General features: G+C 33.2%; 1 protein-coding gene across 1 annotated transcript; it reads right to left on the bottom strand.

Annotated features, from left to right (window-relative positions):
• Positions 1-594: 594 nt before the first annotated feature.
• On the bottom strand, positions 595-13,549 carry LOC127719544 (OTU domain-containing protein DDB_G0284757-like). The gene is made up of 7 exons (XM_052225763.1): positions 13,481-13,549; positions 6,620-6,679; positions 6,250-6,375; positions 5,724-5,819; positions 2,676-2,941; positions 1,853-2,126; positions 595-871 (listed from the first exon to the last, which is right to left on the bottom strand). Exons 2-7 carry the CDS (start codon positions 6,645-6,647, stop codon positions 834-836), a joined length of 828 nt encoding a protein of 275 aa, XP_052081723.1. The 5' UTR covers positions 6,648-6,679; positions 13,481-13,549; the 3' UTR covers positions 595-833.
• Positions 13,550-15,319: the final 1,770 nt, after the last annotated feature.

Genomic DNA, 15,319 nt, shown 5'->3' with positions numbered 1-15,319 from the left:
CCCCTCTCCCTTTTTTTTGAAGTAAAGTGGTTGCTCCTTTAAGAAAGTCATTTTGGATGATTTGCAGTAGTTTAAAGATGTCTCGATTACGCATTAAAAACGTAGGATTGCCATTAGCGTGCTTACAGACGAAGAAAAAACAATTTGATAAAATATCAAATATATAAATATGGACATTTTACTGATTCTATGGTATTTATCCCTTTCTGAGCACAATATTGATCAACATTTTACCAAACGTGGGTCATTTGATCGAAGTCCTTCCTTAGTCGAAATATAATAATGACGACAAATATTTTGCTTTCCTCTGAATTTTATATAATGACGTCATTGGAATAGGTGATCATGCCCGATGAAGTCAGACAAGAAGAGCATGACTTTTTGTAAATAATCTAAACAAATTATCAAATTTTATTGGAATCATTAGATTAACAGATTCCACAACTATATCTCGTGTTATAAGATATTTCCCAACTATCAACCGTAGACATTATTTTTTTAACATAGATTTACATATGCGTTACTTTAAACTATAACTGTAAAGGTATCTCTTTATGAGAGATAATCATAAATTATATAATTTCTATTATCAGTTACCTTTTGGCTGGAGTGACTGGTAGTGGTTTTCGAAAATGTGCCCAAGAAGAATAGGATTACCGGAAAAACCATCACAACCAGTTACCCAAAGGACACTATCCTCATTATTGGTACTGGGAGCACTGGTGACAATAACTATGTCTCTCTGTAGCATTCTGGACATTCCAATGACCACAACATGGTCTGCGTACTCTCCATTCTGTAACATCCTGTCACAGTAGTCCGGAAAATTGTCTTCAACGAAGTTTTCTAATAACACAATGCCTTGACTGCCCTATTGATTGAAAGAAAGCTACTTACATAAGTCTTTATTAACTACTGTACATTGAAATTGATTAATACAAAACAAATACTTTTATAACTACATTTTATCAAAAATCATCATGATCATAACATACATTTTTTATTTATTTTATTGTTTTTTGTCAATACCTATTATTTAGCATTGTACTATATTAACTGTAAATGATTTATTTAAACATCTGCAGAAAAAAGCATTCTGGTTGATATGAAAGTCTTAACTGATGCTTATTCTTTTATCAGTTTGTAAATCTTGTAAAAATGGAGACATTCAGACAATTATAGAATGAACAAATATTCTGAATCAAACGTTTTCCCATACATTATAGTGTTAAACATGTTAAATAAGAACTCAGAACCCCTCTCCCTTTTTTTTGAAGTAAAGTGGTTGCTCCTTTAAGAAAGTCATTTTGGATGATTTGCAGTAGTTTAAAGATGTCTCGATTACGCATTAAAAACGTAGGATTGCCATTAGCGTGCTTACAGACGAAGAAAAAACAATTTGATAAAATATCAAATATATAAATATGGACATTTTACTGATTCTATGGTATTTATCCCTTTCTGAGCACAATATTGATCAACATTTTACCAAACGTGGGTCATTTGATCGAAGTCCTTCCTTAGTCGAAATATAATAATGACGACAAATATTTTGCTTTCCTCTGCATTTTATATAATGACGTCATTGGAATAGGTGATCATGCCCGATGAAGTCAGACAAGAAGAGCATGACTTTTTGTAAATAATCTAAACAAATTATCAAATTTTATTGGAATCATTAGATTAACAGATTCCACAACTATATCTCGTGTTATAAGATATTTCCCAACTATCAACCGTAGACATTATTTTTTTAACATAGATTTACATATGCGTTACTTTAAACTATAACTGTAAAGGTATCTCTTTATGAGAGATAATCATAAATTATATAATTTCTATTATCAGTTACCTTTTGGCTGGAGTGACTGGTAGTGGTTTTCGAAAATGTGCCCAAGAAGAATAGGATTACCGGAAAAACCATCACAACCAGTTACCCAAAGGACACTATCCTCATTATTGGTACTGGGAGCACTGGTGACAATAACTATGTCTCTCTGTAGCATTCTGGACATTCCAATGACCACAACATGGTCTGCGTACTCTCCATTCTGTAACATCCTGTCACAGTAGTCCGGAAAATTGTCTTCAACGAAGTTTTCTAATAACACAATGCCTTGACTGCCCTATTGATTGAAAGAAAGCTACTTACATAAGTCTTTATTAACTACTGTACATTGAAATTGATTAATACAAAACAAATACTTTTATAACTACATTTTATCAAAAATCATCATGATCATAACATACATTTTTTATTTATTTTATTGTTTTTTGTCAATACCTATTATTTAGCATTGTACTATATTAACTGTAAATGATTTATTTAAACATCTGCAGAAAAAAGCATTCTGGTTGATATGAAAGTCTTAACTGATGCTTATTCTTTTATCAGTTTGTAAATCTTTAAATATTAAATTGCATTAATCACAGGTATTACGGGCAGTTACGTCAATTCCAAATTAATATTCTGTCGGAAGTATTTTTGATGGTATTTGTGTGTTAATAGCTTCTTAACTGATTTAAATCATATATTTAAGTTGTGCTGATGCGCCACTAACGTTGCCAACGGTTTTGATTTGTCCCCTGAAAACATGTCCAACTAATTCTTTATGTTTCTGTCCATGGAGGAGTTTGATAATTAGTGAATGTATTTAACAAGTAAATTAGTTTACCTCAAAACTAGGATGTGTTGATATGTAGTTTACAACATTTGTTCTTAATTGTTCGGGAGCAATAAAGTATGCGCCAATTCTATCTAGCTGGCATGTGATTGCTTCAAAAAAACAATTCCCATTCCCTGGTGTTTGACCTCTGTATTCTAAGCCATGGGATGAACAGTTCCTCTTAAGTCTCTCAACTATTAATGTTTGTTCCTCGTTTGAAGCTATGGATTGCTTTATAGCAATTTGTAGTTCATCAGGTGTTTGGAATGATTTCCCTTAATATTAGAATATAAGGTTAAAATTTCTTCACTTCAAATTTACAGCTAAATGACATTGTTTATACATACTTATGTGTTTTCAATTGTAATAAAAACGTATCATTGAAAATATTACTTGTTTATTCAGGGATCATTTGACAGATTTGTTAAGAGTGATATGATTCTGGGTAAACTCTGAATTTTACAATAAAATATGAATTATGATTCTTTCATTTCTTTGTGAGGTTGTTGACATTCACCTCTTTAGAATTATAAATTAACTTTTTCAGACCTTCTGCTCTGAAATATTTGTATCACAAAAGTCTGACATTTTTGGCTATTCATAAATTTATTCAAAAACAATATTTGACTTTGTTATTCATGATTATTGAAAGCAATGATATTATGCTGGTGGTTGACTGGCTTTGTGTAAATTATTTTGTTTTGAATTAAACAAATCAAATGAAGATACAGAACCAAAAACATTCTAAAATTTGAATGATGGCAGCAACCAGATGCATGTAATTGGTATCGACATTTTGTTTTAGAAAATGTGTGTGTAGGTGTGTATGTGTGTTGGTGTGTTGGTGTGTGTATGTGTGTTGGTGTGTTGGTGTGTATGTGGGTGTGCTGGTATGTGTGTGTGGGGAGGTAAAAATTTGATATGAATCCTTTCTTTTTACTAATAAAGGCCATCATAAGAAAATTGAAATAAAACACTGATCAGTATTAAGTGAACTGCCAAAGTGTGTTATGTACACTAGTTTTGAGATAATAAACAAATGATAAAGTAAGGAATAAACCGCAAACCAATTCCGTGGAATGATGTTTGTCTTGTTCCCGATTTTGTGTTTATTGTCGTGGCTTTGTCAATTTGGTTATGACAAGTGGATTTGATTAAGTGCCTTTTGAATTTTCTGTTTTTCAGTTTCCAATTTGCGTGCCAACAGATATATTCAACTACAAAAGTCTACAGTATTAACATAAAGATAACACTACTGTGTTATAAATGTATATCTATAATATAATACAGATAAAGAAATAAATCACCTGATGCTAAGCATATCTTTTCTTTCATCTCATTTGCTTTTTCTGTTAAGGTTTGTGCGTGGCGAAGAATATACTGTTTTGAATTTGTATCACATGCTAAAATGGTAGGGAAATATAATATTTGTGCGTGTAATTTCCTAGAATAAATCATATTTTTTCAATTTGCATATGTACACAAAAAAACAAAAACAGTAACAATTTTCGATTTGTTGGAATAAGATACTAATTTTGAAACACTTTTAAAAACAATATATACGCAGTCGCTGAGCCATTACAAATTGGCCAAGGATAATTGATCGTAGCTGAATAAAGTTTTAAAAAATGAAGAGCATATTATCCATGCCATCGGTCGTTGTAAAATATTTAGCATAAAAGGTCAATCTGTGGTAAAATCAGTATAAATTCAAGCCTAAATGAATTATTTCTCAATTGTATGATCTAAACAGCGTAATCTATACAATACTGTATGAAAAATATCACGACATTTGTGGCGGTTTGGGCATAAATGAGAAAACACAATTCATACCCAATTATCTGGCTTTTTTCTCCAAAGAGGTTGCCTCAATATATATGGCTTCAATCTGTTTTTTAACTTCTTCCTTTTCTTCATGTCGCAATTCATGGAGGTCTTCCAAATTAAAGTTTTCCAAACCTGTAAGATATGGAAATGGCGGAATAAATAACGATGTTTCAAATATACACCGCGATAATGTATCATAATTTGACATTCCGTAACTATAATTTTGGAATTTGTGCAGTTTTTCTAGTTTTTGAAGTATTTGATTTGTACTATCAACCCTACGTTTCGAATTCTGATTTTAGGAATTGAATATTGGTCTTAATATGACCTCTACTATGATTAATGAAATAATTATGTTTGAAACTGTAACCATTACCTTCAAAATCGCCTGTTACACCTGTCATATTTCCTCTATTTAATTCACGAACAAAAAACCCTGTAATGAGAATGTGAAATATATCATATTTATTTTTAAAATGTCAACAAAATCTTTTTTTTATTAATTGTATATAACCGGAGAAACCATGAGACCCCTTAAAAGTCATATAATTATATATAGGATGAACAGATTTAACCAAAATGAATTGCAGTTCAGGGTAATAAGAGGTTGCCTAAGACATTATTTGCGTCAGATTACCAAAAGTAAATAAATTATAGGATGGGTATCCAGAGATATCCATAATCATTATCTGTTTATGATGAGCAATATTCATATTTTTTTGTTTTAGAAAATGTGTGTGTAGGTGTGTATGTGTGTTGGTGTGTTGGTGTGTGTATGTGTGTTGGTGTGTTGGTGTGTATGTGGGTGTGCTGGTATGTGTGTGTGGGGAGGTAAAAATTTGATATGAATCCTTTCTTTTTACTAATAAAGGGCATCATAAGAAAATAGAAATAAAACACTGATCAGTATTAAGTGAACTGCCAAAGTGTGTTATGTACACTAGTTTTGAGATAATAAACAAATGATAAAGTAAGGAATAAACCGCAAACCAATTCCGTGGAATGATGTTTGTCTTGTTCCCGATTTTGTGTTTATTGTCGTGGCTTTGTCAATTTGGTTATGACAAGTGGATTTGATTAAGTGCCTTTTGAATTTTCTGTTTTTCAGTTTCCAATTTGCGTGCCAACAGATATATTCAACTACAAAAGTCTACAGTATTAACATAAAGATAACACTACTGTGTTATAAATGTATATCTATAATATAATACAGATAAAGAAATAAATCACCTGATGCTAAGCATATCTTTTCTTTCATCTCATTTGCTTTTTCTGTTAAGGTTTGTGCGTGGCGAAGAATATACTGTTTTGAATTTGTATCACATGCTAAAATGGTAGGGAAATATAATATTTGTGCGTGTAATTTCCTAGAATAAATCATATTTTTTCAATTTGCATATGTACACAAAAAAACAAAAACAGTAACAATTTTCGATTTGTTGGAATAAGATACTAATTTTGAAACACTTTTAAAAACAATATATACGCAGTCGCTGAGCCATTACAAATTGGCCAAGGATAATTGATCGTAGCTGAATAAAGTTTTAAAAAATGAAGAGCATATTATCCATGCCATCGGTCGTTGTAAAATATTTAGCATAAAAGGTCAATCTGTGGTAAAATCAGTATAAATTCAAGCCTAAATGAATTATTCCTCAATTGTATGATCTAAACAGCGTAATCTATACAATACTGTATGAAAAATATCACGACATTTGTGGCGGTTTGGGCATAAATGAGAAAACACAATTCATACCCAATTCTCTGGCTTTTTTCTCCAAAGAGGTTGCCTCAATATATATGGCTTCAATCTGTTTTTTAACTTCTTCCTTTTCTTCATGTCGCAATTCATGGAGGTCTTCCAAATTAAAGTTTTCCAAACCTGTAAGATATGGAAATGGCGGAATAAATAACGATGTTTCAAATATACACCGCGATAATGTATCATAATTTGACATTCCTTAACTATAATTTTGGAATTTGTGCAGTTTTTCTAGTTTTTGAAGTATTTGATTTGTACTATCAACCCTACGTTTCGAATTCTGATTTTAGGAATTGAATATTGGTCTTAATATGACCTCTACTATGATTAATGAAATAATTATGTTTGAAACTGTAACCATTACCTTCAAAATCGCCTGTTACACCTGTCATATTTCCTCTATTTAATTCACGAACAAAAAACCCTGTAATGAGAATGTGAAATATATCATATTTATTTTTAAAATGTCAACAAAATCTTTTTTTTATTAATTGTATATAACCGGAGAAACCATGAGACCCCTTAAAAGTCATATAATTATATATAGGATGAACAGATTTAACCAAAATGAATTGCAGTTCAGGGTAATAAGAGGTTGCCTAAGACATTATTTGCGTCAGATTACCAAAAGTAAATAAATTATAGGATGGGTATCCAGAGATATCCATAATCATTATCTGTTTATGATGAGCAATATTCATATTCAATATAAATGTTGCGGGAAGTGTTAACCAAATTTAACATCTGGATAGTGTGAAACGAGATAATCGATGCCAATAAAGATTCATTAATTATGAATTGTGACCAGAACCTAAAGTTAATACCTGTGTATGGTGACCAAAGGTAACCACATTCCAAATCTGTAAAGGGTGACCAGAGGTAATTTAAGTAAATATATGTATACGATGACCGGAGGTAATCTCATTCAATAATATGAAAGGGTTACCCAATTCGAAATCTGTGTAGGGGGGCCAGAGGTAAACATATTTAATATCTGTGTAGAATGACCTGAGTTAACCATTTTCAATATCTTTTAAATTGACCAACGATATTCATCTTATGAACTGTCACCATAGTTAACATAAGCCAATTTATTGTAGGGTGACCAAAAGTAACCATTTTCAATATCTGTGTAGGATGACCAGAGGTAACCATAGCCAATATCTGTGTGGGTGACCAGAGGTAACCATATGCAATATCTTTGTAAGGTGACCTGAGGTTGCCTTAGTCAATATCTGTGTAAGGTGTCCAGAGGTAACCTTATTCAATATCTGTGTAGGGTGACCAGAGGTAACCATATTCACAATTTTGGTAGGGTGACCAGAGGTCACCCTATTTAATATCTTTGTAAGTTGACCAGAAGTAACCATATTCAATATTTTTGTACGGTGACCAGAGGTAATCACATTTAACATCTTTGTAGTGTGACCAGAGATTACCAAATTAAACATCTAAGTAGGGTTAATAAAGGTACCTAAATTCAATATTTATGCATGGTGTCTAAAGATAAATAAATGTATATCTGTGTATGGTGACCCGAGGTAACCACATTAAAAAAAACCAATTGCTATATATATTTGTTGACAACGGCTACATAATTTAATATATGTGTACATCGACCAGAAGTGGCTATATTAATTATAAAAGTAGCGCAAAAAGTGTGCACCGAGATAACCATTGCTAACCAAATTCATTATTTATGAATTGTAACCATAGGTAACATAAGCCAAATTTTTGTAGATTGACCAAAGGTAACCATAGCCAATATCTGTGTGGGTGACCAGAGGTGACCATGTTCAAATTATGCGTAGAGTGACCAGAGGTAACCATACTTAATATATGTGTAGGGTGACCAGAGGTAACCACATTCAAACTCTTTTTAGATGACCAAAGATAACCATATGCAATATCTTTGTAAGGTGACCAGAGGGTACCATATTCAAAATTTTAGTAGGGTGACCAGAGGTAACCATATTCAAAATTTTGGTTGGTTGACCAGAGGTTACTATATTCAATATCTTTGTAGGGTGACCAGAGGTAACCATATTCAATATTTTTGGAGGGTGACCAGAGGTAACCACATTCAACATCTTAGTAGTGTGACCAGAGATTATCAAAATAAACATCTTAGTAGGTTTAATAAAAGTACCTACATTCAATATTTATGCATGGTGTCTAAAGATAAATAATTTTATATATGTGTATGGTGACCCGAGGTTACCACATTCAGAAAAGGCAATTGCTATATATTTTTGTTGACAATGGCAACATAATTTAATATATGTGTACATCGACCAGAAGTTGCTATATTAATAATAAAAGTAGCGTAAAAAGTGTGAACCGGGATAACCGATGCTAACCAAATACATTATTTATGAATTGTAACCATAGGTAACATAAGCCAATTTATTGTAGGTTGACCAGAGGTTACCATTTTCAATATCTGTGTAGAGTAACAAGAGCTAACCATACTCAATATATTTGTAGGGTGACCAGAAGTAACCACAATCAATATCTTTTTAGATGACAAAAAAAACCATATCCAATATCTTTGTTAGGTGACCAGAGGTAACCATATTCAAAGTTTTGGTAAGGTGACCAGAGGTTACCATGTTCAAAATATGTGTAGGGTGACCAGAGGTAACCATAGTCAATATATGTGTAGGGAGACCAGAGGTTACCACATATAATATCTTTTTAGGTGACCAAAGATAACCATATGCAATATCTTTGTAAAATGACCAGAGTTAACCTTATTCAATATCTGTGTAGGGTGACCAGAGGTAACCATATTCAAAGTTTTGGTTGGGTGACCAAAGGTAACCTTATTCAATATATGTGTAGGGTGACCAGAGGTAACCATATTCAAAGTTTTGGTTGGGTGACCAGAGGTAACCTTATTCAATATCTGTGTAGGGTGACCAGAGGTTACCATATTCAATATCTTTGGAGGGTGACCAGGGGTAACCACATTCATCATCTTGGCAGTGTGACCAGAGGTAACTATATTCAAAGTTTTGGTTGGGGGACCAGAGGTAACCTTATTCAATATCTGTGTAGGGTGACCAGAGGTAACCATATTCAATATCTTTTGAGGGTGACCAGAGGTAACCACATTCATCATTTTGGCAGTGTGACCAGAGGTAACCATATTTAAAGTTTTGGTTGGGTGACCAGAGGTAACCTTATTCAATATATGTGTAGGGTGACCAGAGGTTACCACATTCAAAAAAGGCAATTGCTATATATATATGTGTGTGTTGACAATGGCAACATAATTCAATGTATGTGTACAGCGACCAGAAGTTGCTATATTAATTATAAAAGTAGCGCAAAAGTGTGAACCGGGATAACAGATGCTAACCAAATACATTATTTATGAATTGTAACCATAGGTAACATAAGCCAATTTATTGTAGGTTGACCAGAGGTTACCATTTTCAATATCTGTGTAGAGTAACAAGAGCTAACCATACTCAATATTTTGTAGGGTGACCAGAAGGAACCACAATCAATATCTTTTTAGATGACAAAAAAAACCATATCCAATATCTTTGTTAGGTGACCAGAGGTAACCATATTCAAAGTTTTGGTAAGGTGACCAGAGGTTACCATGTTCAAAACATGTGTAGGGTGACCAGAGGTAACCATAGTCAATATATGTGTAAGGAGACCAGAGGTTACCACATATAATATCTTTTTAGGTGACCAAAGATAACCATGTGCAATATCTTTGTAAAGTGAGCAGAGGTAACCATATTCAAAGTTTTGGTTGGGTGACCAGAGGTCACCCTATTCAATATCTTTGTAGGGTGACCAGAGGTAACCATATTCAATATCTTTGGAGGGTGACCAGAGGTAACCATATTTAAAGTTTTGGTTGGGTGACCAGAAGTAACCTTATTCAATATATGTGTAGGGTGACCAGAGGTAACCATATTCAAAGTTTTGGTTGGGTGACCAGAGGTAACCTTATTCAATATCTGTGTAGGGTGACCAGAGGTAACCATATTCAAAGTTTTGGTTGGGTGACCAGAGGTAACCCTATTCAATATCTTTGTAGGGTGACCAGAGGTAACCATATTCAATATCTTTGGAGGGTGACCAGAGGTAACCACATTCATCATCTTGGCAGTGTGGCCAGAGATTACCAAAATAAACAGCTTACTAGTAGGTTTAATAAAGGTATCTACATTCAATATTTATGTATGGTGTCTAAAGATAAATAACTTTATATCTGTGTATGGCGACCCGAGGTTACCACATTCAAAAAAGGCAATTGCTAAATATATATGTGTGTGTTGACAATGGCAACATAATTCAATGTATGTGTACAGCGACCAGAAGTTGCTATATTAATTATAAAAGAAGCGCAAAAGTGTGAACCGGGATAACAGATGCTAACCAAATACATTATTTATGAATTGTAACCATAGGTAACATAAGCCAATTTATTGTAGGTTGACCAGAGGTTACCATGTTCAATATCTGTGAAGAGTAACAAGAGCTAACCATACTCAATATTTTGTAGGGTGACCAGAAGTAACCACATTCAATATCTTTTTAGATGACAAAAAAAACCATATCCAATATCTTTGTTAGGTGACCAGAGGTAACCATATTCAAAGTTTTGGTAAGGTGACCAGAGGTTACCATGTTCAAAATATGTGTAGGGTGACCAGAGGTAACCATAGTCAATATATGTGTAGGGAGACCAGAGGTTACCACATATAATATCTTTTTAGGTGACCAAAGATAACCATATGCAATATCTTTGTAAAGTGACCAGAGGTAACCTTATTCAATATCTGTGTAGGGTGACCAGAGGTAACCATATTTAAAGTTCTGGTTGGGTGACCAGAAGTAACCTTATTCAATATATGTGTAGGGTGACCAGAGGTAACCATATTCAAAGTTTTGGTTGGGTGACCAGAGGTAACCTTATTCAATATCTGTGTAGGGTGACCAGAGGTAACCATATTAAAATTTTGGTTGGGTGACCAGAGGTCACCCTATTCAATATCTTAGTAGGGTGACCAGAGGTAACCATATTTAAAGTTTTGGTTGGGTGAACAGAAGTAACCTTATTCAATATATGTGTAGGGTGACCAGAGGTAACCATATTCAAACTTTTGGTTGGGTGACCAGAGGTAACCATATTCAATATCTTTGGAGGGTGACCAGAGGTAACCACATTCATCATCTTGGCAGTGTGACCAGAGATTACCAAAATAAACAGCTTACTAGTAGGTTTAATAAAGGTATCTACATTCAATATTTAAGTATGGTGTCTAAAGATAAATAACTTTATATCTGTGTATGGCGACCCGAGGTTACCACATTCAAAAAAGGCAATTGCTATATATATATGTGTGTGTTGACAATGGCAATATAATTCAATGTATGTGTACAGCGACCAGAAGTTGCTATATTAATTATAAAAGTAGCGCAAAAGTGTGAACCGGGATAACCGATGCTTACCAAATTCATTATTTATGAATTGTAACCATAGGTAATATAAGCCAATTTATTGTAGGTTGACCAGAGGTAACCATTTTCAATATCTGTAATTGTTTACCAGAGGTTACCTTTTTCAATATTTGTGTACGTTGATCAGAGGTTACCACGTTCAATTTATGACCGAAGTTTACAAAATTAAATATTTAAGTAGGCTAACTATAGGTAACCAAATTAAATATTTATGCACGGTGACTAGAGGTAATCAAGTTTTCTATCTGTGTAAGATAAGAGGTAACCACATTCAAAATATGTGAAGGGTGACCAGAGGTAACCCAATTCAGTATTTGTGTAGGGTAACTTGAGGTATTTAAAGTTCATATATGTATAGGGTGACCAGAGGTCACCAAATTCAATATTTTAGTAATTTATGTATGATTAATCATATTAAAACTCTTGCACAGTCATCAGTACATTTTCATTATTACCGGACTTAAGAAAGAACTCACACGATGGGAGCGTTCAAGACATGATTAAGAAGATTCTTGTTGTTCCTTACTTTTTTAATGTTGTTGTAAATTTCTTTTGGTATATCTGTTTACTCCTTGGTTTTGATTGTATTTGTCTTAGTAGGGTGACCAGAGATTACCAAAATCAAGACATATTTATGGTAACAAGAGGTAGTTAAAGCCAGTATATAGGTTTTGAAACCGAACATAACTCAATTAAAAGTATTTGAAAGATGTCCAGATATAACCGTGATCATTATCTGTGTAGGATGGCAAGTTTATAACTAATTCAAACATCTGTGTTGGGTGACCAGAGGTTTCCATATTCAGTATATGTGAAGGGTGACCAGAGGTAACCATATGCAATATCTTTGTAAGATGACTAGAGGTAACCTTATTCAATATATGTGTAGGGTGACCAGAAAGAACCATATTCAAAATTTTGGTAGGGTGACCAGAGGTCACCATCTTCAATATCTTTGTAGGGTGCCCAGAGGTAACCATATTCAACATCATTGTAGAGTGATTAGGGTTAACCATATACAACATCTTGGTAGGGTGTCCATATATTACCAAATTAAACATCTAAGTAGGGTTATTAAAGTTAAATAAATTCAATAGTTATGCACAGTGTTTAAAGATAAAAAATAGAATATATGTGTAGGGTGACCAGAGGTCACCACAATTAATTATGTAAAAGGTGACAAGGTGCAACAAAATTCAATATCTCGAAGGCTTGCCGGGTTGACAAGAGGTAACCAAATTCAATATCTTATAATGTTTATTGCAATTCAATACATGTGTTGGGTGACCAGAGGTCACAACAATTAATTATGTAAAAGGTGACAAGATGTATAGAAATTCAATATCTGTTTAAGGGCCATTCAATATCTATATCTGTGTCAATTAATTAGAAGAACCACTGTAAATTTATCTGCAAAGGAAGTAAGGTTCATAAAGTTACTATGCATTTTGTATCAAATGACCAGTGTAACTGTATGCACTATTATTTTCTGTATAGGGTGACCAGAGGTAACCAATGACAGTTTAAAGGTACCCGAGTTCGAGGCATACCATCTTTTTAGTTATATTTCATGAGAGTGCAATATAGGCCATTAGGTTATTTTTTTTTCTGAAAAATAAGCCATATCACTCGTTAATAGAGTTACAGATGAATCTTCTATGCATTTTCAATTGTTTGTTTTGAGTGAATCATTATGATTATTGATTATTTGTGTATTATTTTTTACTTTTTGTACCTCTCTCAACAGTATCCTTTGAAATATGGTGATTCCAGAACTTTGCATTAAGCTCATATCCGTATTGTATAACAGCAACTATAAACTGAGTATGCTGCACTGAGTATCCCCTTAGTAACGTACTTTCACTTTAAACCGGAAATCATGTACTATTTTTTGTCGCGTATAGACTCAATTTTAACCGTTTCTGTTCAGGTGACCAGTGGGCACCGTTCAGCGTAACTATTATCCTTGTGCGGAATTGAAGGGGTTCAAAATTGACATTCAAAGTGTACGGTTTTTTTTTAAACAAAAAAATCTTTACATTTCTTTTAAGTAAGGATGCATGCCGTACAAAATAGTGCACGTATACTTTCAATTCAAAATATTGTTTGTGGGCATGAAATGTACTCTTACAGTTTGTTATTTTGTATGTTTTCATTTTCAGTATAGGGAATAGACATTAAAAGTTCCTTTTCTAGAAAATAAAGGATATTTGAGGATGCCGAGTGTATGGAAAGCCAGTATATAGTTATTCTTTCGCACATAATATTTTTCTTATTTCGTTTATTTGAAAGCTGATACATTGTACAAAGGAACAAGTTTAAGTGAACTCACATTAGATAGTTATTCTATGCTCCGCCTACGACAGTAAAGCCCATAATATTATCTGGTTTTTGTGTTCGTTCGTTAATTCATTTGTCCGTTTGTCCGTCCATTCATACTGCATTAGAATGACTTTAGTGTTGAATCTAGTCTAAGATGACGTTGTAGTCAGATCAACTTGAAACTAGGTACACATATTCATTAAAATAATTTTATGTACTTTTTAAATTATTTACGGTTCACTGAAAATTGAAAACGATTGTGCGAGCAAATCATCATAAACAAACACTCTTGTTTTTTTTTATTATTAAAATTCTTAAAACTCTTTGGCTTTTTATTCTGATTTCTAAACCGCAAAGTACTATTGTATAGCCATTATGTGCTTGACGGATATACGCTCCGTTTTTAATATTTTGTTTACAATAATTGATTTATCTTTGCGATCTCGGTTTAGAGTTTGGAAAACAGAGAAAACGTAAAGAAGACGTCAAAATATTGATTACTTTATTTCCCAACTAGTCCCTTTCCCGATAGAATAAACTCCGGAGAGGGGCGCACCTTTATTTATATAAATACATATATGATAACATATAGTATTTGTTCGAATGTAGGGGAATAAAAATAGTTCGTTAACAAAGAATGTTCCTTAGCTTTTTGTGTGTTTTTCGCTGTGCATTTACTGATTTTATGTCATGGAGGGATACCCCATATCCTTTGTTTTTCTATTGTATTAAATTGTTTTGGCTTTTACGATTTTCTGGCACGTTATATTTTACTCATTGATATTGATGCAGACATTTAGCAACCAAACTAGTTAGTGCATTCAGCTACAGACGTCATTCGTATTGTAGTGTCCCTTCTCCCTTAATTTGATGGACATTTCTGGCCATTTAAACGTTATGTATACCGCACTGGTAGATAGATTTTCTTTTTAACAGAACGTTGTTTCATAATGTGATTTTGTGGTTTTCTCATATACCACATAATGATTCTTAGACAAGTTGATTCTCATTGTGTTCTTTAGTGGTCGCTAGAATTGGTCGCTAGCTTGATTGGTCGCTAGAATTGGTCGCTAGCTTGAGTCTGGTCTTGAGTGAACCAGTATTATGTATTTGAAATATATTTAGCGAAGACTCCGAGTCAGAACAATGTGTCCGAATAGGTTGACACATGAAATAAAAGAAGATATGGAGTATACATCAGTGAGACAACAACCCAACAAGGAGAAAGAAAACACCCAAAACATATCAAGAG

The sequence above is a fragment of the Mytilus californianus genome, unplaced genomic scaffold (genome assembly GCF_021869535.1).
Source record: "Mytilus californianus isolate M0D057914Y unplaced genomic scaffold, xbMytCali1.0.p SCAF_11, whole genome shotgun sequence".
Lineage (NCBI taxonomy): Eukaryota > Metazoa > Mollusca > Bivalvia > Mytilida > Mytilidae > Mytilus > Mytilus californianus.
This window is presented reverse-complemented; position numbering and strand designations above follow the sequence as displayed.

Bases quoted from the DNA above. Each gene is read 5' to 3' on its own strand.
- LOC127719544 (XM_052225763.1), bottom strand. From the start codon at position 6,647: ATGACAGGTGTAACAGGCGATTTTGAAG. The intron at 6,376-6,619 runs GTAATGGTTACA...CATATCTTACAG, and splicing joins TGTAACAGGCGATTTTGAAG to GTTTGGAAAACTTTAATTTG. The intron at 872-1,852 runs GTAACTGATAAT...TTCAATCAATAG, and splicing joins CCAGTCACTCCAGCCAAAAG to GGCAGTCAAGGCATTGTGTT.